Below are 22,004 nucleotides of genomic sequence, written 5' to 3' on the forward strand. Positions count from 1 at the left end.
CAGTGTCACAGCTGTAGAAAGGGAGGATGTCTTGGAGGGATCGTCCACTGAGTCGGTGTGGGTGGAAGTCAGAAACAGGAAGGGAGCGATCACTCTATTGGGAGTATTCTACAGACCCCCCAATAGCAGCAGAGATGCTGAGGAACAGATCAGGAGGCAGATTTTGGAGAGGTGCAAAAATAACAGGGTTGTTGTCATGGGTGATTTCAACTTCACTAATATTGATTGGCTTGTTAGGCTAACATGAGGGGACATAATTTTAAGGCGATTGGAGGAAGGTACAGGGGAGATGTCAGGTAAGTTTTTTTTTACAGAGTGGTGGGTGCATGGAACGCACTGCCAGCAGAGGTGGAGGCAGATGCATTAGGGACATATTAAGAGACTCTTAGATAGGCACATGAATAGAAAAATGGAGGGGTATGTGGGAGGGAAAGGTTAGGTAGATCTCAGAGCAGGATAAAATGTTGGCACAACATTGTGGGCCGAAGGGACTGTACTGTGCTGTGGTGCTCTATGACTGTATGGGTTTCCCCGGGTGCTCTGGTTTCCCCTCTCATCCTGAAGACGTGTGGGTTGGTGGGTTAATGGGCCACTGTAAATATCCCCTAGTGTGTAGGTGAGGGGTAGAATGTGGGGGAAGTTGATGGGAATGCGGAAGGGATAGGTTACAGGGGTAACTCGTTGGGGAATGGAATGGCTGTGAGCTAGCGTAGAGCGCACAGGCTGAACGGCAGCCTCCTATGCCCCAGGGTGTGGAATCTGCAGGGAGTTGATGGGGATGTGGGTGGAAGAAGAGCTGGGGGGGGTCGAGAGTTGGTGGGCATGGGGGGGGGGAATGGGATCGCTGGGAATGCTCTAGGAGCTGGCATTACTCACTGGGCTGAACGTCGTGTCATATCATTCAGAAAAAGGCAACTGAAGTCCAGCTTCACTACAGGTGCCACAACAATTAAATATGTGAACAACACAAAGTGTGAACACAACTCGTGGCTGTCGTTGATTCTCCGCTGATTGAATCCCTGCACTGTGCGTGATCTCCGTGCTGACCATTGCATTTGGTGTCTGTGACCGGACGCTGATTTCTCTTTCAGGGCCTTCGAACAACTTTGTGCCGATGGTGGGCAGGAGTGTGGTGAGTCTGAAGGGTAAGTGCTCTGACCTGCTGCCTCGTCATGTAGTTTGGCAGAGAGGTCAACAGCCGTGGGAACCAGGTCGGGACCTGACGTCCCACTGCAAAGTCAAAGTCGAGTTTATTGTCAGTGTGCACGGCTGCAATGAAAAGCTTACTTGCAGCAGCATCACAGGCAGGTAGCATTAGAGAGACAACAGTCACGCCCCAGGTCAGAATGGGAATTTGGACCTGGAAGTGTTGTGGAAATAATGTCTTTGTAAAAGTGAGCAATGAAGTATGGATTAAAAGCTCAATAGCTGATATGTACCTCGGGGGGTGCAGGGGGGCATCAGATAAGCAGCATTCACAAGAAAAACAAATACAATTTTTACAAGAAAGAACAAAATTAAAACAAAAAAAGTCCATTTTAGTGCAAAGTGATAATAGTGTTGCTGTACTGAGGCAGTGATTAGTGTTGTTGTGCCGGTTGGTTCAAGAACCGAATGGTTGAAGGGAAGTAGCTGTTCCTGAACCTGGTGGTGTGGGACTTCAGGCTTCTGTACCTCCTGCCCGATGGGAGCTGTGAGAAGGTGGCATGGCCCCGGATGGTGGGGATCTTTGATGACGGATGTTGCCTTCTTGAGGCAGCGCCTCCTGTAGATACTCCCAGTGGTGGGGAGGGATGTGCCCGTGATGTATAGGGCAGAGTTCACTGCTCTCTGAATGGAAATCTTCAAAGTCCAAATACATCACATCAACTGCTTCCCTGTTAAGCTATTCTGCTGGTCAAAACCTCAAAAAAAAATAATCCTGGATTTGTCAAACGTGGTTTTCCTTTTCATGAATCTACTCTGCCCTAATCTGTTGTTTTCTAATCCTTTTTCTGCCTTCCTCCTGCTGATGTCACTGACCTTGGAAACGTGTGTGCACCAAAGGCGGGGTCTGGCAGTGGATCAATAATCATCCAGGAAGCTGGTGGACCTGATGAGCTGCTGAGGTTTCATTAGGTCCAGAAATGTATAACAGGAGCTTGAAACCTACTGAAGGAATATTGTCCCCCTCAGAATGCCCCACACCTGCTCCTTGTCGGGCAACATTTTAATTGTAAAACTCTGGTCCTTGTTTCCCAATCCCTGTAGGCTCCCGCCCTCCCCAGGATTTGGTCGCTCTTTCCCCCACAGCTCTGAGATCTCTGCCCTTCTCTAGTTCAGGATCCTGGGTCATCCTTGACCCTTTCTCCACCACTGGTGGTTGTGCTGTCAGCTGCCTGGGCTCTGAGCTTTGGAAACCCCTCCTTAAACCTCTGCCTCATACTCCTTCCCTCTGAGACTGTAAGTTCTCCACCTTTGAACGAACTTCTGGTAACCTGCCCTAATGTCTGTGTTATTTTGGTAACACCTCCTTGAAATGGCCTGGGATGTTGTAGTCTGTTAAGTATTGTAGAAATGCACGTCTTTAGTCTGTGCCCAAAAACATTTGTAGAAATGTCTAGATAATTGCCTACTATTTCTGTTTGCAGAATGTTCAAAGCAATGCTCGGCTGATGAGTTCCTCTGTGCTGATGGCTGCTGTGTCTCTCTCGACCAGATTTGTGACGGGACGGCACACTGTCCCGATGAATCGGATCTCCCCTACTGCAATGCAGGTAAGTGACAGGAGCATGGAGCTGCTTGTGATGCTGGGTTCATTGAGGTGTCCTGGAACGTAGGCAGGCAGGAAGACCCTCTCCTGGTGAATCGTCAATTGCGTGTACAGTTATGTCCACAAGTACAGTGAGGGACAGGTACAACAAAAAACTTGCAGCAGCATCATAGGCATATAAATTCAGACAACACATGGAATATAAATTATACAAGACAGTGAAGGGAAAAAAAAAGGAGTAAAACCTCCAGGTTTTATGAAAATGTCTGTGAATTAGGAGCAGGTGTTTGGCACTTGGTCCCTGTAATAGCTGATCCAATTATAACCTCAACCCCACATTCATGCCTATCACTCAGTAATCTTTCACCCTCCCACTTGTCGTGAATTGATCTACTGTACTCTGTCTTAAAAATGTTCAAAGACTCTGCTTCCGATGTCTTTTGAAGCAGAGAGTTCCAAAGACTCAGCCCTCAGGGGAAGAAAACATGGCCTCATCAGTTTTAAGTGGATGATTCCTTTTAAACAGTGACCTCAGTTCTAGATCCTCCCACAAGAGGAAACGTCCTCTCCCCATCCATCCTGTTGAGACCCCTTGGGAGTTTGTTTCAATCCCACCGCTCCCTCCCCCTTCCCAAACTCCAGAAGGTGCAAGCCCAGCCTGTCCAACCACAACAGACAACCCACCCATTCCCCTCATTATAAACCTTCTCTGAACTGCTTCCAATGCACTAATATTCTTAAATAAGGACAGTACTTCAGATGTGGTCTCATCACTGGCCCATAAAACTGAAACACTAATGCCCTACTTCTGTGTTCTGTTTCTTTAACAATAAGGAATAAAATTCTTGGCTTCATCAGAGTTGGAGCTACATTTTAAAGTATTGCGGAAAAACAAAGGACCGCAGATGCTGGAATCCCGGTGAAAAACACGCTGATGCTGGAGGAACTCAGCAGGCCAGGCAGCATCCGTGGAGAAAAGCAGGCGGTCAATGTTTTGGGTCAGGACCCTTCTTCAGGACTGAAGATAGGAAAAGGGGGAAGCCCAATATATAGGAGGGAAAAGCAGAGCAGTGACAGGTGGACAGAAGAGGGGAGGCGGGGTGGGCACAGGGTGGTGATAGGTAGATGCAGGTAAGAGATAGTGGGAGGTGCGGGGGAGGAGGGGAGAGCAGATCCACCGGGGGACGGGTCAAAGGTAGGGAGAGAAAAGGCTGGGAAAGGGAAGCCTGGTGGTGGGGGGGGGGGAGTGGGTGTGGAGAAGGGGTGGTGGAGGGGTTGACCTAAAGTGGGAGAATTCAATTTTCATGCCATTAGGCTGCAAGGTTCCAAGACAGAACATGAGGTGCTGTTCCTCCAGTCTGCACTTAGAATTCTCCTGGCAGTGGAGAGGCAAAGGACTAACCTATCAGTGATAGTGATAGTGTGGGAGGGGGAGTGGAAGTGACTGGCAATGGGGAAATTCTCCCACTTTAAATACTAAACCCCCCCCCCCCCAAAAACCATGCGCTTCTCTTCCCTTTTCTAGCTTTTCTCCACCGATGAGTTCCTCCAGCATCATGGTGTTTTGAAGTAGTGTGGCCTTGTTCAACCAATGTTACATTCTGGTTCAACCAGAAATGGATTTGAAACCTGACCCCAGGGGAATCGACCTCTTTAAACTGGGAGTGAAGAGAGATTAGAATGGGAGGAGGGGGATGAAGGTCACGAGCTGTGCGTTACCAGAGTGGTGACTGTTCTAAACAAACTGGTTTAACAATTTTTCTCTCTCTGCCTTTTTGCAGTTCGTATCAGTTACATACTACTGACTGAATCTGAAGGCTTGAGTAACCAGGACAACGGTAGGTGTTCATGGCTTGGGCTCTCCAACCAGCTTTGTGGCTTTTTATTTCATCCTTGCATGTCAATTGTCTAACAAATGCAGAAGGAAGACTGCAGGGGAAGCTGGTGCATTTTTGGCTGCGAATTCTGCAGCCTAGTTCTCACCACTCGCTGTTGAAAAGTTACCGTGCACTTCCATAGAGGTTCAGGAACTTGGACCAGTCTGCAGTCAGTGTTGTGGATTCAAGAGGCTGCAGACGCTGGAATCTGGAGCAACAAACAATCCACTGGAGGAACTCTTGAGTCGAGCAGCGTCTGAAGGGGGGGGAAGGAATTCCTGCATCAGGACTGATGCATCTGATGCAGGGTTTCGACATGAAACATCGACAATTCCCCCTCACCCCCCCCCCCCCCCCACACAGACGCTGCTCGACCTGCTGAGTTCCTCCAGCAGATTGTTTGAAGTTAGTCCTATCTGATGAAGTGACTGACTGTGGGGCAGCAAATCCAGGGCCTGGCTGGGGTGAGTTCCTGTAGAATTGGGTGGGCTGGATTGTACCTTTGCTGAGCCTGTGGATTGCTGATAGCAAGGGCACCCCCCCCCCCCCCACCCTTTCAGCACCCACCCCCGGGAAGGTCCAAGCTGTCTAACCCTCTGGGATTCGAGCACTCCAAGGTCTCCAGAGTCCAACTGGCTTTACCACCTGCTGTGATGCTCCTCAACCTTGATCCAAGGGCAGTAGAATTAGTTCCAGTTGAATCCAACCTCCAGTGCTGTCTGTGTGGAGTTTGCACGTTCTCCCTGTGACAAGGTGGGTTTCTCCTGGGTGCTCTGGTTTCCTTCCACATCCCAAACAAGTGTGGGTCGGTGGATTAATTGGCTGCTGTAAATTGCCTCAAGTGTGTAGGTGAGGGGTAGAATCTGGGGGGAGTTGATGCGAATGTGTCATGGTGAAATGTAGCGGGGAGTGGGATAGCCTTAAAAGCTAGCATAAACAATGGACTGAATGGCCTTTTATGTAGTAAGGAAATGTGGTTGAAATATGGTCTCCTTGCCTTGGTATCTCTCAGTGACTCCCTTTCAGTTCCTGTAGGAATTTATAACTGGGGTAAAAGAAAATGAAATATGTGCAGTCTAGTTTCCTCAGCTGGGACACAGATTTGTTGGACTCCCCTGTGGGCTCTTGCCCCGCACCTGAGTGGGTCTAATTCCAGGACGGTGTTTTACAGAGAGATGTACTGCCCCCAAGGTAGTTGGCAATTGTCGGGCTGCTTTCCCTCGCTGGTACTTTGACCCCAAAACCCAAACCTGCAACCCGTTCATCTACGGAGGCTGTAACGGTAACCAGAACAACTACCAGAGTGAGCTGGAGTGCCTGACCACCTGCGCTGGGCAGACGGGTGAGTTTGGGCTTCTTATGGGGAACCACTTCTTCTGTCTGAATGCACCCCTTCTCAGAACCTGCTGCTGTCTGTAACTGGGAGCGGTGAAAACACTCTGCAGGTCAGTCAGTGTCTGTGGACTGGGCAACAGTTGGATGTCTGGTTTTTTTTCCTCCACTGATGCTGCCTGACCTGCTGAGTGTTTCCAGAGTCTTGCTTTTATTTCTGGTTTCCTGTATGGTCAGTTTATCTACTTTTCAATTACTGCCACTTGTGTTACACAGCTCTCATAGAGTCGTACAGCCCTTCAGCCCAAATGGTCCATGCCGACCAAGATTCCCATTTAAGCTAGTCCCATTTACCTGCATTAGGCCTATATCCCTCTAAACCTTTCCTATCCATGAACTTGTTCAAGTGCCTAAATGTTGTTAATGTACACTTCCTCTGGCAGCTCGTTCCATATACGGACCACCCTCTGGGTGGAAAAACTTGCCCCTCAGGTTCCTATTAAATTTCTCCCCTCACCTTAAACCTGTGCCCTCTAGTTCTTGATTTCCCCAACCCTGGGGAAAAGACTGTGTATTCACCCCATCTATGTCCCTCCTATTTTTATACACCTCTCTATAAGATCGTCCCTTAGCCTCCTACACTCCAATGAATAGTCTCAACCTCTAGTACCTCAAGTCCTGGCAACATCCTCAAATTTCTTCTGTACTCCTTCCAGCTTAATGACGTCTTTCCTGTAGCAGGGTGACCAAACCTGAGCACAGTACTCCAAATGTGGCCTCACCAATGTCTTGTACAACTGCAGTATAACATCCCAATTTCTGAACTCCATGCCCTGACTGATGAAGGCCAGTGTGCCAAAAGCTGCCTTTGCCACCCTGTCTACTTGTGATACCACATTCAGGAAACCATCACCTAGGTCCCTCTGTTCTACAACACTCCCCAGGCCCTACCATTGACTATGGAAAGTCCTACCCTGACTTGTCTTCCCAAAGTGCAACACCTTGTGCTTTTCTGAATTAAACTCTATTTGCCATTCCTTGGCCCACTATCAGCTGATCAAGATTCTCTGTAAATCCTGAGAACCATCTTCACTGTCAACCCATTTTAGTGTCATCTGCAAACTTACTAATTATCCTTACCGTGCCAACTTACTCTCTCAATGCTTCAGCTCTTCAGCGGCAGGACACCTCATACCACGTCCACATTCCTACGTGGTCTTGGCAGGTCTCCCAACCCTTTGACCCTCCTGAACTCCCGGAGCCCACCCCACACCATCCCATCGCTCTGGTCTACCCTGCCTCCTGCCGCACTAACCTCCCACACCCCTTCGCAGCCCTTGCCCCTCCTGCCTTGAAGCCCTCCCCAGTTCGGCCTCTTGTGTCCTGTGTTGACTTTGCCTTGGAACCCAAACTCTGGAGTTTCCTCTGAAACTTTTCTTTCCCCTTTTAAGACGCTCCGTGAAACCTCCCTCTAATCTGTCTCAGTGTGGTTCTGTGTCAAACCTTGTTTGGGTGAAGTGCCACAGAACATGTAACTCTGCTAAAGGCCTTTGTTGTTGAAGATGGTTGCAGATCTCTTGAATAATGAGGCTTTTCCTTTGCAGTGGTTGTTGCCAAATCGCAGGCTCACAGAGTAGCTAATGCAGAGGATAAAGGTAGGACACTTGTGGCTGCCATTGTTGATGGGGGAGGTTGTTGGCGAGGGCTTGGGTCCCAGGAACGAGCAGATGCTTTGTGCTCTATTGAAGCAGTTTGAATGAATTCGATGAGTGAGCACCTTCAGCCCTGCAGGGTAGACCTCAACACCCTCCAGTTGAATTTCTCATTTTGGTCCTGAATGGCCAATCTCTTATTCTGAAGTTGTGCCCTCTGGTCCTAGACACCTCACCCAGGGGGGAACATCCAGCCTGTCAAACACTTTAAGAATTCTTTAAGTTTTCATGAGATCCCCTTTCTTTTGTGTGATTTGTAGAAGCTGCTCCTCCTTCACAGTAAAACCATCCGTCCATCCCACAAACCCGCCTCCCCTTCATCAACTCTGTCTGCACTTCCTGCTGCCTCGGGAAAGCAGCCGAGGACCCCTCCCACCCAGTCATTCTTTCTTCTCCCGTCTCCCACCAGGCAGAATCTACAAAAGCATGAGAACACTCACCACCAGGCTCGAGGACAGCTTCTATCACACTCTTGAACAGACCTCTTGTATGCTGAACTCTTGATCTCCCAATCTACCCCGTCGTGGCCCTTGCACTTTGCCTGCACTGCACTTTCTCTGTAACTACATTCTGCAGTGTTTTCATTTTGCTACCTCAATGTACTAGTGTATGGCATCCGTTTGGCACACAACCAACACAGAAATGTAACACTGTCCCCCCCCCCCCCCCCCCCAGCCAGGTCACTAATGTAGGTTGTGAACAGCTGGGGCCACCCATGTATCGATCCCGGAGGGAGCTCGCTGGTCCATTCTGGTCCTTGTGGCCCCTATTGACTTTGGCAAACATTGGACGTGCATCTCACCGGGGAGACCCAAGCGTGCTCCCCAGCACTGGAAATGACACGTCTGAAAACCTAAAGTTATGATTTCGCCCTTGACACGTTGCCAATTTCTGCAGTCGTTCAACTTGTGCTCTCCTTGGGTATTGGTTAATTATTGTCACGTGTACCGAGGCACAGTGGAAAGCTTTTGTTTGTGTACCATCCAGACAGATTGTGCCATACGTAAGTACATCAAGATAGTAAAAGGAAAAACAGAATGCAGAATTAAGTGTTACAGTTACAGAGAGAGTGCAGTGCAGGTAGACAATAAGGTGCAAGGGTCGCAGTGAGGTAGATTGGGAGATCAGAGTTCATCTTCTAGTGTATCAGAGGTCGGTTTGATCTGCCCAGGTGCTTGGGTCTGCAAGAACATCAACGTTACAGCCGCTGGTGTGTGGGATTGTTTCCCCTCTGAACAGAGACTGCAGGTGTACTGGAGACACGAGATTTTCCAGATGCGGGAATCTGGAGCAACACACAGTGCTGTAGGAACTCAGCAGGTCAGGTAGCATCCATGGAGGGAAATAAATTGTCAATGTTTCAGGTTGAGACCCTTCATCAGGACTGGAAAGGGAGAGGGGAGATCCCTCCATAGATGCTGCCTGACTTGCTGAGTTCCTGCAGCATTTACAGGTGTACTGGACTGGGGTTCAGCTTGCTACCACCCTACAGTACACCCTCCCCTCACTGCTGTTGTGGCCAGCAGAACTCTGCCCCTTTCTGTAACTTAGGAGGAGGGAGCCTCTCCAGATGTAACTGGGAGGGTGTGAAGGAAAATGGAGCCAAGGTCAGGTGGGTGGTTTGGCCGCATATCATAGAACGTAGAACATTGCAGCCCAGTACAGGCCCTTCGGCCCACAATGTTGTGCTGACATTTTATCCTGCTCTAAGATCTATCTAACCATTCCCTCCCACATAGCCCCCCATTTCTCTATCATTCATGTGACTATCTAAGAGTCTCTTAAATATCCCTAATGTATCTGCCCCCACAACCTATGCTGGCAGTGCGTTCCACGAACCCACCACTCTGTTTTTAAAAGAAATAACTTACCCCTGACATCCCCCTTGTATCTTTCTCCAGTCACCTTAAAATGATGCCTCCTCGTGTTAGCCATTGTCACCCTGGGGAAAAGTCTCTGACTGTCCACTCGATCTGTGCCTCGTTGAGGTGATGGAGGGGCTGGGCTGAGTAGGGACTGACTGCTCCGACTGTGCTTGCAGAATACTGCTTTGCGCCAGCTGTGACTGGGAAATGCCGTGCCTCCTTCCCTCGCTGGTACTACGACCCCGTGAGCCAGACCTGCCAACGCTTCACCTACGGTGGCTGCAGAGGAAACAAGAACAACTACAAATCTGAGGAGACCTGCTTGGCCAGGTGCTCGGGAAGGACAGGTCAGTACCCGAGAGAGCCAGACTTGGCCACAGGTTGTGGTGTTGGCTGGTGACACCAGCCTGGCTTCTTACCACGTTCTCTTTAGTTATCTCCTCTTGGCCAGTTCCTTGAGTTGGTTTATTGTCACTTGTACTGAAATACAGCGAACAACTTTCTGTTTTGTGTACCATCCAGACAGATGCACATACATCAAGGTAGTAAAAGAAAAATAATGCAGAATATAGTGTTACAGCGATAGAGGAAGTCCAGTGCAGGTAGACAACAGGTGCAAGGGCCACAATGAGGTAGATTGAGGGATCAAGAGTTCACCTTTTAGGGAATGAGAGGTCCGCTCAAGAGCCTGATCACGGTGGGATAGAAGCTGTCCTTGAGCCTGGTGGTACATGTTCTCTTGTATCCTCTGCCCGTTAGGAGAGGGGAGAAGAGAGAGTGACCAAGGTGGAGGGGTCCTTGATTATGTTGGCTGCTTTCCTGAGGCAGTGGGAAGTGTAGATGGGGTCCACGGAGGGTCAGTTTCAGTTCTGTGGGATCTATGTGTTTGACCACGGGTCGGTTGGGGGGTGTGGGGGTTGCACTGCTTGTGTAGCCCCTCGGTGTGCTCCTGATGCATGGCATTGAGGTTCTCGATACATCCCAATTGGTCTGTCTTCACTGAAGTACTGTCTTCACCAGCTGTAGGAAGGATGTGATTCAGCTGGAGAGGGTGCAGAAAAAATTCACAAGGATGTTACTGGGACTGGAGGGCTTGAGTTATAAGGAGGGGCTGGACAGGCTGGGACTGTTTCCCTGGAGCAAAGGAGGCTGAGGGGTGACCTTAGAGGTTTATAAAATCATGAGGGACGTGGGTAAGGTGAATGGTCAGTCTTTGCCCCAGGGTAGGGGAGTTGCAAACTATAGGGCACAGGTTTAAGGGGAGAGAGGAAAGATTTAAAAAGGACCTGAGGGTCAATTTTTTTCACCCAGAGGGTGGTGGGTGGGTAGAATGAGCTGCCAGAGGAAGTGGGAGAGGTGGGTACAGTTACAACACTTAAGACATTTGGACAGGTTAATGGATAGGAGAGGTTTAGAGGGACATTGGCCATACACAAGCAAATGGGACCAACTCAGGAAGGCACCTTGGTTGGTATGGACGAGTTGGGCCGAAGGGCCTTTTTCGTGCTGTGTGACTGGCTCTGTAATGTGTTTGTTTCGGAAGTCTGGAGTCAGCATTCAAACCTCGTGCCCAGTGAGTAACTCGACACTTTATTGTTTCTCTGGACCCCTCCTCCTGTCCCCTGGAAGGCTGAGACCACTGGAGCAGTGAGTTTAACCTTGAGGTGCAGCACTGCCTACAGCTCTGTACACACTCGGGTGTTTCTGAGAGGGGCTGAAATATTATGAAGCAGTTTGCAATCATGAGCAGTGCTCACAACTTTTATATTTAACGGTTTAGGTAACTCGGTGGTGGAGATGTTGGCCTGGGAGAGGACACTGATTTTGTTTGACTTGTCCTTCCAGTGAATTTATAGGGTTTTGTGAAGGCAGCATTGGTGTATTTCTCCAGTGTCTTGAGGTGCCTGCTGCAGGTAACCCAGGTCTCTGAAGCATGTAGGAGGGCAGAGGTCACTGCTATCAGTAGACCATAAGCTTAATGCCAGGTCTGATGTTTAGATCTCAAGTACCCTTTATCTCAAAGGTTGTGCTGGTGGTGAATTTCATTACTGACATCTGCCTTCATTAAGAGATGGCTTGTGAGATATGGGACCAGGTCCACACTTTCTAGAGTCATCGAGACCTTTATTGACAGACAGCGGTGTTGTACAGCAGGGGGCTGGTTTGTCAAAGACATTTTTATCATGGAGGTTGGTGTAAGGCCCATCCCCTCATTTGCCTCATTGAAAGCATCAACAGTGGCTTGGAGCTGTGGAGTAACGCGGAGTTTACTTCAACCAGGGCCAAGTGTTCACCGAGCCAAGAGTCCTCCACAGACTCCTGAGCTTCCAGGAACCTTGAGTTGGCCGTGCAGTCCCCATGAGATCTGAAGGTCGGCTCCACTCCTGCAGAAAGTTTGTTCACGATACAACAAAAATTGAGCACACCAGCCATCTCCCCCTCCACTCCGCCCTGATTCAGGGTTTCGACTCAAAACGTCGACAATTCCTTCCCTTCCATCTGCCCTGCCCTCCCCGCCCCCCACCCCCGTCCAAACAGATGCTGCTCAACCTACCGAGTTCCTCCAGTAGATTGTTCGTTGCTCCAGATTCCAGCATCTGCGGTCTCTGGTATCTCCAAAGATTGAGAATTGTTGGGTGATGGTACACGTTGGACACCAGCCTTCAGTCTCAGGCAGATGACCACTTACTGTAACCACACTTGGTCCTGGTTGGAGTAAACTCCATGTTCCACCACTAATCGTTTTTGCTGCAGCTCCCCCCCCCCCCCCCCCCCCCCCCCCAAATCCCAGGGCAGGTTGAGACCACCTGAGCAGTGAGTGTAACAGTGAGAGGTGCAGCACTGCCTACAGCCCTGTACACACGCGGGTGTTTCTGAGAGGGGCTGAATTTTTATGAAGCGGTTTGTAATCACAAGCAGTGCTCACAACTTTTGTATTTAACAGTTGCAGATAACTGGGATGACAACGAGGACGGCAGCAACCATGAGAAGCAGCATCAAACCGAGTTTCGGCGTCACGTGTCTGGTTAGCTTCACGGTTACTGTGTGCAGCATTTTCTGCATCATAATGGAGGCAAAAACTCTTGATGCAAGATGTGGCCTTGGGGGGAGGAGACTGCAGCAGCTGCTCTCTCCGTGCACTTGGCTTTTTTGCTCAAACAAAAGGCAACAAGCCGTCTGTTGGAGGAGGCTGCAGGTTTGGAATTGTGGCACCGAAGGGGACCATTCAGCCCATCAAACACCCATGATGGTCGATAACTTTCCTGACTCTCTGTAGCTCTTCAGTGAACTCTGTAAAGGCAGGGGGTCCTTCACCCTTTCGGGCAGTGAGCTCCAGTCTTCCACCACCCCCTGGGTGAAAAGAAACTGCCTAGACTTAACCCCTCACCTATGGTCACCATATAGAATGGATATTGGGGAAGGTGCAGAGAAAGATCACAGCGGTGATACCACACACGCGAGGGTGGACATAATGGGGATTTGAGAGAACTTTTCCTTACAAAGTGGTGGGCAGGTGGAACTTTCTCCTGTAGGGAGTGGTTGAGGTGAATAGCGCACAGATCTTGAGGGCTGGGCAAGCACATGAGGGGGAAAGGAATAGAGGAGTACACTGAGACTTGGCTGAAGAGCAGAGCATAAATGTTGGCATTTGCTGGTTGGGCTGAATGGCCTGTGCTGTCCTAATGCTCCCTATTTGTTAATGGGAGTTTAGGAAATGTGTCCTTCCTGCTCCCACAGTATTGTGGTCTCGTGACTTTTAACGACTCCGACTAAATCTCCACAACTTCCTCAGTACCAGAGTTAGATGGAGGGACCAGAGTGCCTTGGGAATGAATTCTCCAGGTTCCCTGGAGGTGATTCTAACCAAGGCTGCAGTGGTGTAACAGGTTACTCTACCTCTGATCCAGAGCTGTGAGTTCGAATCCCACCACAGCTGGGGAAACTGATGTACAGGTGTTCTGGAATGAAGCCAATCTCAGTAACAGTGACTGTGAAACCGCCTGATTGTTGTAGGAACCCAGCTCCCCCTTCAGGGGGGAGAATCTGCTGCCCTTGAGTTTTTGGGTCTATGGGTGACTCTAACCAACAACCTGATTGGTTCACAACTGCCCTCTGAAATGGCCCAGCAAGCCCCTGTGGTCCAGGGTGATTAATGACACTGGCCCTGTTGGCAAGGTTCACACCCCAAACAGGCAGAATTACAGACACCTTGGTGATGTGGGGCATCATTAACAAGGTGGGCTTCAGCAGGGAATGGTGCCTCTCCTGATGGTCAGTGGTGGGAACTCATTTCCTTCCTCCCCTCTTCCCGCAGCGATCTCAATGGTGGTGCTTCTGGCTGTTTGCATCCTGATCCTCCTCGGGGGCGTCATCTACTTCATTGTCAAGCTGGCAAAGGCCGACCATGTTGTCTCCTACCATCGCACACGCTCCGGGGATGACAAGGAGACCCTCATCAACACCGTGTAGAGCCCATGAAGGAGCTGACGCCAAGCATTTGTGTGTGTGTGGCAAAAGTGGAACAAATTTTAACACCTCTATCTTGGTCTTGCCATCAGCATTGCTACAAAGAGGGTGCTCTCTGTTCTGACCTGTAAGGCCTTGCTGATGTCATTTTCCATAAACTTTTCTGTCTTAACATTTTTATTTTGTTTCTGATGAAGCATAGTCTTCACTGCAACAGTCTGGTGGGTCCTCCATTTAGTTAGTTGACACGGGGCAGATAATTAGTCCTGAAGTGGAGCCTCGCTCTGGTCTTTGCCTCTGACCTTAGATTGACTGAGGGATTTGTATCAAAATCTGAAGGGGTTTTTGTTTCCGGCTGTAACTGGACTTTGAACCTCTGCGTTAGCTACTCTGTTTTCCAGGGTAGTGAACCTTGGACTCTCATCTATTCACTGGAATCTTTATTGCTATGTAGCGTTGTAGTGTATGCACTGTACAGACTGCAGGAACCCAGGGTTGTTTGGAAATCTTCTTACAGGTTCCATTTCCTGTAGGAACAAGAAAATATTACTTTTGCTCATGTTTGTTTAATCTTATAGCTGATCTACCAAAGGAATTCTTACAGGTTGGTTGTAACCTTCCATGGTATGGTCTATATCCCAACTATTACTGCTGAATCTCAGCCATAATACTCCACCTGCACTGCCGCCACCTGGGCTGAAGGTGCGACTGAGTGTCCAGGGTACTGACCGTTGGCTCAATCCTGAGTTCACTGCTTTGTGAGGTGTGAATAGTTTTACACATTCCCCATGAATGTAACTTGCTGTTAGTGAGATTATGGGATCTGACCCATAAACATTTTTTAGCCCTTTCAATGGAAGAAATTGAGAACTTTCAAATCCATCCATGTCTGTATTTCTCCATTGGGATTGTGTTGGAATGCAAACCTATCCCAAATGGAGATATGGATTAAATCCAAATGCCAGTTGACGCAGGGCGAGAGGACAAGTACTTCTTGCCTCTCGGTGCAGGTGGGGCAACAAACATGTGACTAGTTGCTGCTAAGAAATTCAAATCAATAATGTACCAAGAATCCAGGCTGCATCCTCCTGCCCCCCGAACACTAGTCACCCCTCTGCTCCAGTGTAGACCCCACAATACAGGGGCTCAAGGGTGGCACTGACTGCTTCCACAGAAGTAATTATGAACATTATCTGACGTTTGGAAGTGAGAAGTGTATGACAGGTACATAACTGCAATATTCAGATGTATTCCAACTGTGGCACCCAGTAGCACAAAGCTGGTTTTGACTCCATTCACTTGTGTATTTACTGAGGTTGATCATCAGTAAACATTGTGCCTGCTGTGAACCTTTAATCTTGCTTCCTCGCCCTGCTGTGATTTTTCTTCTTGCTCATTCTCTTGAGGTCCATGTCACCAATCAATCCAGTCCCTGCTCGAACAAGGAGCAGTCCTCTGCCCTCTGTCTACCTGTGGCTTTGGGAGATGAATTGGCAGTCTCTGTGGGTGTGGGGTAGGGTCAGGGAGAGCAGGAGCTTGGGGCAAAATTTGTCATTATTCTTCAGAGAAATGTCTCATCCAATGGGCGGGAAAAAATCAACTGTCCAACTCCTGAATCTCCAGCTTTCTCAGCACCTCTCCTGCCATGGTTGGTGTCTGTTCCCAATCGTACCACCTGGCAGCCCAGTGGTAATGCTAGGGTGCTCCGGTTTGGATAATTACCCTATGAAGGAATCGGGGTAGCGATCCTGATGTAGACTCCAACAGTAAGGATTTGCACAGAATTTCAGATTTTCCATTTCAATCTTCCAACTCTTTGAGACGTCTTGCAGAAGAGATCTCTCTCGTGTTGTACAGAATCTTACAAATCAGACACTGTTGAAATTAATTTTTCTGCTCCAGTCTGGTAGATTGTAGCAATGACCTAGAAGTGGGTGTGGGAACTGATGAATTCTAAAAATGTTGTGTTGTTTGAGTTTTTTTTTGTAAACAGCTTGAGCTGTTGATCAAGATAGACTGTACACTTCTCAGGTGATTGGGACTCTAGACAATTTTGGTTTCTCTGAATTTTAATAAAATCTTTTTAGAACATTTTGCTTTGCTTTTACTTTAAAAGAATAATCAGCTGCCCCTCCCCAGTGGATTGTCAGTGGGAAGTGGTTGGTTTGGATTCTGGAGAGTACAAGCTCTGAGCCTGCAAGGAAAGGGCACTGGGACTCCCACCCAGAGCACAACCTCGACCAACCATGAAGTGCTGTCACACTTGAATTTGTTAAACTGTTCTGCCCTTCTGTGGAGGGGGAAGGTGAGATTTGTTCACAATTTAACAGTTTTGAATTCTTTGATATTTGTTCTCCCCAGCTCCTCGATGTATCACTGCTCGGACTTCCAGTAACATTCTGTGTTGGTTGTTCTGTATCAGTAAGTGCACTTTTCAAACTCTATCTTCCTCGCTGTTGCTGGGTATGTTGTACTGAAGTCAAGTGGTCTTTGTGAACCTTCCTGACTCTCCTCCTTTTACAAGGTCATTCTTGGAACTCTCTGCAGATCACTGATTCTCCATTTTCTCATGTGACATGCCTGGTGTGTCTGTGCCTTCTGTCATAACCTGTGCTGACGTTTGCTTTGTGTCAACTGCCTTTCACTTTCCTGTGGGTTTGGCTCAACCAGACCTGTGCGTGTCCTGCATTGTTACAGCATCCGTCACGTTCTCCTGTTTCCTTGATATCTTGGAGGAAGCCATTTGATCTGTCAAGCCCATGCTAGTTCTTGTTCTCCCACCCATCTCCCTACAACCCCTTCTCCTGACACCTATTTACACTAGGACCAATTAACCTGTCAACCTGCATGTCTTTGGGAGGTGGGAGGAAGCTAGAGCTGGGACAACTTGCACAGTCACAGGGAGAAACATGCAAACTCCACACAGACAGCACCAGAGATCTGGATTGAACCCGGGTCTCTGGAGCTGTGTCAGTTCACAGCTCGGGAAGCCTTGCAAGTTGATGCTTTTGTGGTGAAACGATCTGCCTTCCAAGATTTGTTGGTTTCTTGCTGTGTAGGTTCTGATTCACTGGTTTCTCCACAGGAGACAAGGTGGTAACGAAACGTGAAGAAATATTTGCCCTCGTTTCCTTTCACAAACTCTGCAGATTGAGATTGGGGACTACTTTCCAATAGAACCTCCTTGGAGATCGCTTCTCGTGAAGATCAACCTTGGTGGATCTGAGGTGTGTTCAGCGATGGTGAATGACCCAGGTGCTGTACCTCAATCCATTTTGGTTGGTTGTCCACCAACAGCACTAGATTGTCCACTCCCTCCTAGCACCAGATGTAGACTCAACTGGCGTTGCCTCGGGTGGGCCCAGTGCAGCCTCGGCAGCCCTGCACTGCTGAGCTCCCCCTGGGCTGGCTCGGTGAACACCGCTGCCGGCTGCTTTCTCCCTGCCCAATGACCCCAGTGGAGCTCTTCCGCTGTCTTGGGTCTAACCACGGGGGTTCCACGATGCAGCCCTGAGATGTGAACAACTTGTATCCGGTCAGCCCAGCCCTCGGAGTAACGCAGACACTTGCTCTAATACTGGATCCTTGTGTTGGCTTCACCCTCTCCAGCGCTGTTACAGGAAGATCCCCTCCTGTCTGTATCAGATTCTTCACTGGCTGTGGTAACGTGGAATAGCAGAGGATCAGAGACACAGGGATCGAGGGTCTCAACCCAAAACGTTGACTCCATTTCCCTCCAGAGTTCCTCCAGCATCTTGTGTGTAGCACAGGACCAGGCCCTTCAACCAGAGATGTCTGTGCTGAACATGATGCCAAAATTAAATCTCTTCTGCCTGTACATAAACATGTCCCTCCATTCACTGTATGTGTCACTTAAAGCCACTTAAACACCACTGTTGTATCTGCTTCCCCCCCCCTCCCCCCACCCCTGGCCCAGGCACCTACCACACTGTAGATATAAACTTGCCCCACACACCTCCTTTAACCTTTTCCCCTCTCAGCTGAAATGCACATCCTCTAGTATTTGATATTTCCACCCTGGCAAAAAGATTCTGACTATTTACCCCATCTGTGCCTCTCATAATTTTATAAACTTCTATCGGGTCTCCCCTCAGCCTCTGCCGCTCCAGAGAAAACAAACCAAGTTTGTCCAACTTCTCCTTATAGCTCAAACCCTCTAATCCAAGCAGCATCCTGGTGAACCTCTTCTCCCTCTCCAAAGCTCCCACATCCTTCCTGTAATGGGGCGACCAGAACTGCACACAATTTTCTGAGTACGGCCAAACCAGACTTTTATACAGCTGCAACATGATTTCCTGACTCTTATCCCCAATGCCCCGACTGATGAAGGAGAGCACACCGCACACCTTCACCACCCTGTCTAGTTGCATTGCCACCGTCAGGGAGCTTGGGACTTGCACCCAGATTTGGACACCTGACATCCTTGTCCTGGGACAGGGATACCCACTGCTGTATTCCTGAGGCTGCTGCTGTGGGAATTGTGGGCTTGGTCCAAGATCAGCCCAACAAGGGTTTGTGGTCAGTGATTTGCATGAGGGGCCTGCTTGATGGGGCCCAGGGGGACCTTGTGATCCCAGATACAATCGTGTCGCCCAGATTCTCTCTTGAGTGTGGGTCATCTCAAGTGGTTGGTGTGCGTGAGATGTCGAGGCAGTGGGCCTTTCCTGGCTTTGCCCGTGTGGCTTATCACTGCCCTAACTCCATAAGTGGAGACATCACAAGGCAGCTGTAGTGTGTGGGTGTTGTAGATCACTGTTTGTCTCACCGCTGAGACTTCCCTTAGTGGCGATGTGACCGCGGCCTCTCCCGTGGTTCTCCTACAACAGTTGATGCAGATCCATCAGAATTCCAGCAGCGTATCAGACCATACCTGGAGAAGGTCTAAGGTCAGTGACATTTGGTAATTGGTTTGTTAACGCTATTACAGCGCCAGCAACCTGGGTTCAATGCCGGCCACTGTCTGTAAGGAGTTTGTACGTTCTCCCCGTGTCTGCGTGGGTTTCCTCCGGGTGCTCCGGTTTCCTCCCACATTCACCAACTTTTATCGATGCACCATAGAAAGCATCCTATCTGGATGTATCACGGCTTGGTACGGCAACTGCTCTGCCCTGGACCATAAGAAACCAGAAAGTTGTGAACACAGCCCAGCATGTCACAGACACCAGCCTCCCCTCCTTGGACTCTGTCTTTACCTCTCGCTGTCTTGGTGAAGCAGCCAGCATAATCAAAGACCCCACCCACCCGGGTCATTCTCTCTTCTCTCCTCTTCCATTGGGCAGAAGATACAGGAGCCTGAGGGCACGTACCACCAGGCTTAAGGACAGCTTCTACCCCGCTGTGATAAGACTATTGAACGGTTCCCTTATATGATGAGATGGACTCTGACCTCGCAATCTACCTTGTTGTGACCTTGCACCTTATTGCACTGCACTTCCTTTGTAGCTGTGACACTTTACTCTGTACTGTTATTGTTACTACCTGTACTACATCAATGCACTCTGTACTAACCCAATGTAACTACATTGTGTAGTGAATTGATCTGTACGAACGGTATGAAAGACAAGTTTTTCACTGTACCTTGGTACAAGTGACAATAATATACCAATACGTACGGGTTAGGAAGTTGTGGGCATGCTATGTTGGCGCCAGAAGTGTAGTGACACTTATGGGCTGCCCCCCCCCCCCCCCCCAGAACACTCTACACAAAAAGATGTATTTCACTGTGTGTTTCGATGTACATGTGACTAACAAAGAAATCTTATTACTGTTACACGTACCGAGGTACAGTGAAAAACATTTGTTTACATGCTGTCCAGAGAGATCATTTCCATACATAAGTACGTGGCTTTTCCAGCCCCAAAGACCTCCTCAACGTTCTCCTGGACCGTATATGTAAGATGCCACAAGTAGGGGTTGGGTTTGGTTGGACAAGCATTGAGCATTGACCCCCGCCTTTTGGCTGAATTCACTCCTTAACTGAGATGGTCACTGGCTCTTCCACCAGAGGGAGCCGGGGAGCAACTCCACAAATTCCAGAGCAAAGGGAGAAGCAGAGATGGAGACTCACCAGGTCAGGCAGCGGATGTGGAGAGAGAAGCAGAGAACGTATCAAGTTAAAACAAAACCCTTAATGTTTCCCGTTGCAGACACTTCAGCATTGTCTGTTTCGTCTCAGATTTCCAGCATCTGCAGTTGTTTTATTCTCATTCACTGCTGACCTCTCTTTATAAAGATCAGATTTCTTTATTAGTCGCACGTACATCGAAACACACACTGAAATGCACCTTTTGCGTAGACTGTTCGGGGGGCAGCCCGCAAGTGTCGCCACGCTTCTGGCGCCAGCACAGCATGCCCACAACTTCCTAACCCGTACGTCGTTGGAATGTGGGAGGAAACCCACGCAGACACGGGGAGAACGTACAAACTCCTTACAGACAGTGGCCGGAATTGAACCCAGGTCGCTGGCGCTGTAATAGCGTTACACTAACCGCTAACTACCGTGCCTGCCCCTACACGAAGGTTCCTGCCCCTAGACTACCGTGTCTCCCTTACACTGCCGTACCTGCCCATACCAGCCTACCTTGCATTGGCCTCTGCTGTGGGTGGGATTTTGCCCTCTCCCTTTTGCCTTGTTCATCCACAGTGCTTCCATCGGGCCTTTGACAAGGTATCGACCAACAGTTGCTTCTGTAGCTACATCCCTCTCCTGAGCAAATGTCCCCACCTTTAAAAGGATTGTCATTGCTTTTGGACAGGGTGGCAGTGAGATCCCCTCCGCCCTGAGAGGACAGACACACAGGAAGGCTGCAGCTCCAGCAGTGCGGCACTCGCTCGCATCTCTGTGAGTGCGACTTGGCCCCGTGAGGCTCCAGCTGGGGGTGCAGGGCCGAGGAGGTGGGGTGGGGGTGTCTGGTGCCACCCATGGAAGGAGCAGACCCTGCCTGTGGTTTGGGTGAAGCACTGGGAGGAACATTGACCCACCCGGGCAGGTTGGTGTGGAATTCCAGATGTTCACAGCCGTGTGATTCTGAAACACTTTCCATGAGGTTCTCTTGGTAACCAAGCTCTGGCTGTTTCAGCTGGGTTGCTGAGCAACAGTATCAGGAGTGTCGTCGCCATGGGTTGGCGTGTAAGGGGAATGGGCTCCAGGCACCAGCCTGTCCTCAGGACTAGTCACTGCCAACAATAACTCATCTCTGTGTTAACTAAACTTACTAAATTGCAACCGGATGTCTAATTGTTGCAATGGGACAGATTGTGGGTTAACCCTTTCCTGGCTCATCGGTGTGAAGCTGCAGCTTGACTCACGTCGGTGCCACAGGGTGTGTCCTGGACCACTGGACAAATAGCTTCCCCTTTCTGGCTGCACTTCAGTCCGACGCTGCTGAGCTACGGTCACCTGGCGCGGGGTGGGTCGCGCGGGGGATCTCCTGGTGGGTCTTCTCCTGGGCCTGGCCAAGCTGGCCATCCATAGGTCCAGGCGGTGGGTGGCCGAGGGTTCTGGCCGGTCCGCGTGCCTGCCCATCTTCCGGGCTTACGTCCGCATGCAGGTGTCCTTGGAGAGGGAGCGCGCGGTACCTGCAGGCACTCTGGGTGAATTCTGTGATCGGTGGGCCCCTCGGGATCACTTGTGTTGTGGAGGGTGAGAATGCGATTCTTCTCTGAAGTGTTGCGGGTGTTAGTTAGAGTTGTTTTGCTGTAGTTCTGTAGATGCTTAGTTTGTTTTCTCTTTCTGCATTAGCTGTAGTGTATTGACACTGGGTGTCCTTTTGCTGTGCTTTTAGCTAATAAACGTTTATAGAAAAAAATAGCTTCCCCCTTCACTCTTACACTCTCTCCTGCCACACACCTACACACCAGGGGCAATGTACAGCAGTCAACTAACCTATGGACCCGCAGGGGTTTGGGATATGGGAGGAAACTGGAGCACCCGGGGGAAACCCACGCAGTCATAGGGAGAACGTGCAAACTCCACACA

At 49.5% G+C, this 22,004-nt stretch overlaps 1 protein-coding gene across 1 annotated transcript in view; it reads left to right on the plus strand.

Moving 5' to 3' along the window:
• spint2 (serine peptidase inhibitor, Kunitz type, 2) overlaps positions 1 to 16,096 on the plus strand; it is a 31,102-nt gene extending 15,006 nt beyond the window's left edge. The window contains exons 3-10 of the mRNA XM_052044199.1: positions 1,092 to 1,145; positions 2,631 to 2,756; positions 4,534 to 4,590; positions 5,801 to 5,971; positions 7,566 to 7,616; positions 9,715 to 9,885; positions 12,483 to 12,563; positions 13,854 to 16,096. Coding sequence (XP_051900159.1) covers positions 1,092 to 1,145; positions 2,631 to 2,756; positions 4,534 to 4,590; positions 5,801 to 5,971; positions 7,566 to 7,616; positions 9,715 to 9,885; positions 12,483 to 12,563; positions 13,854 to 14,008 — 866 coding nt within the window. The 3' untranslated portion in view covers positions 14,009 to 16,096. The remainder of the gene's footprint in view (positions 1 to 1,091; positions 1,146 to 2,630; positions 2,757 to 4,533; positions 4,591 to 5,800; positions 5,972 to 7,565; positions 7,617 to 9,714; positions 9,886 to 12,482; positions 12,564 to 13,853) is intronic.
• Positions 16,097 to 22,004: the final 5,908 nt, after the last annotated feature.

The sequence above is a fragment of the Pristis pectinata genome, chromosome 35, assembly GCF_009764475.1.
Source record: "Pristis pectinata isolate sPriPec2 chromosome 35, sPriPec2.1.pri, whole genome shotgun sequence".
In the NCBI taxonomy this organism is placed as follows: Eukaryota; Metazoa; Chordata; class Chondrichthyes; order Rhinopristiformes; family Pristidae; genus Pristis; species Pristis pectinata.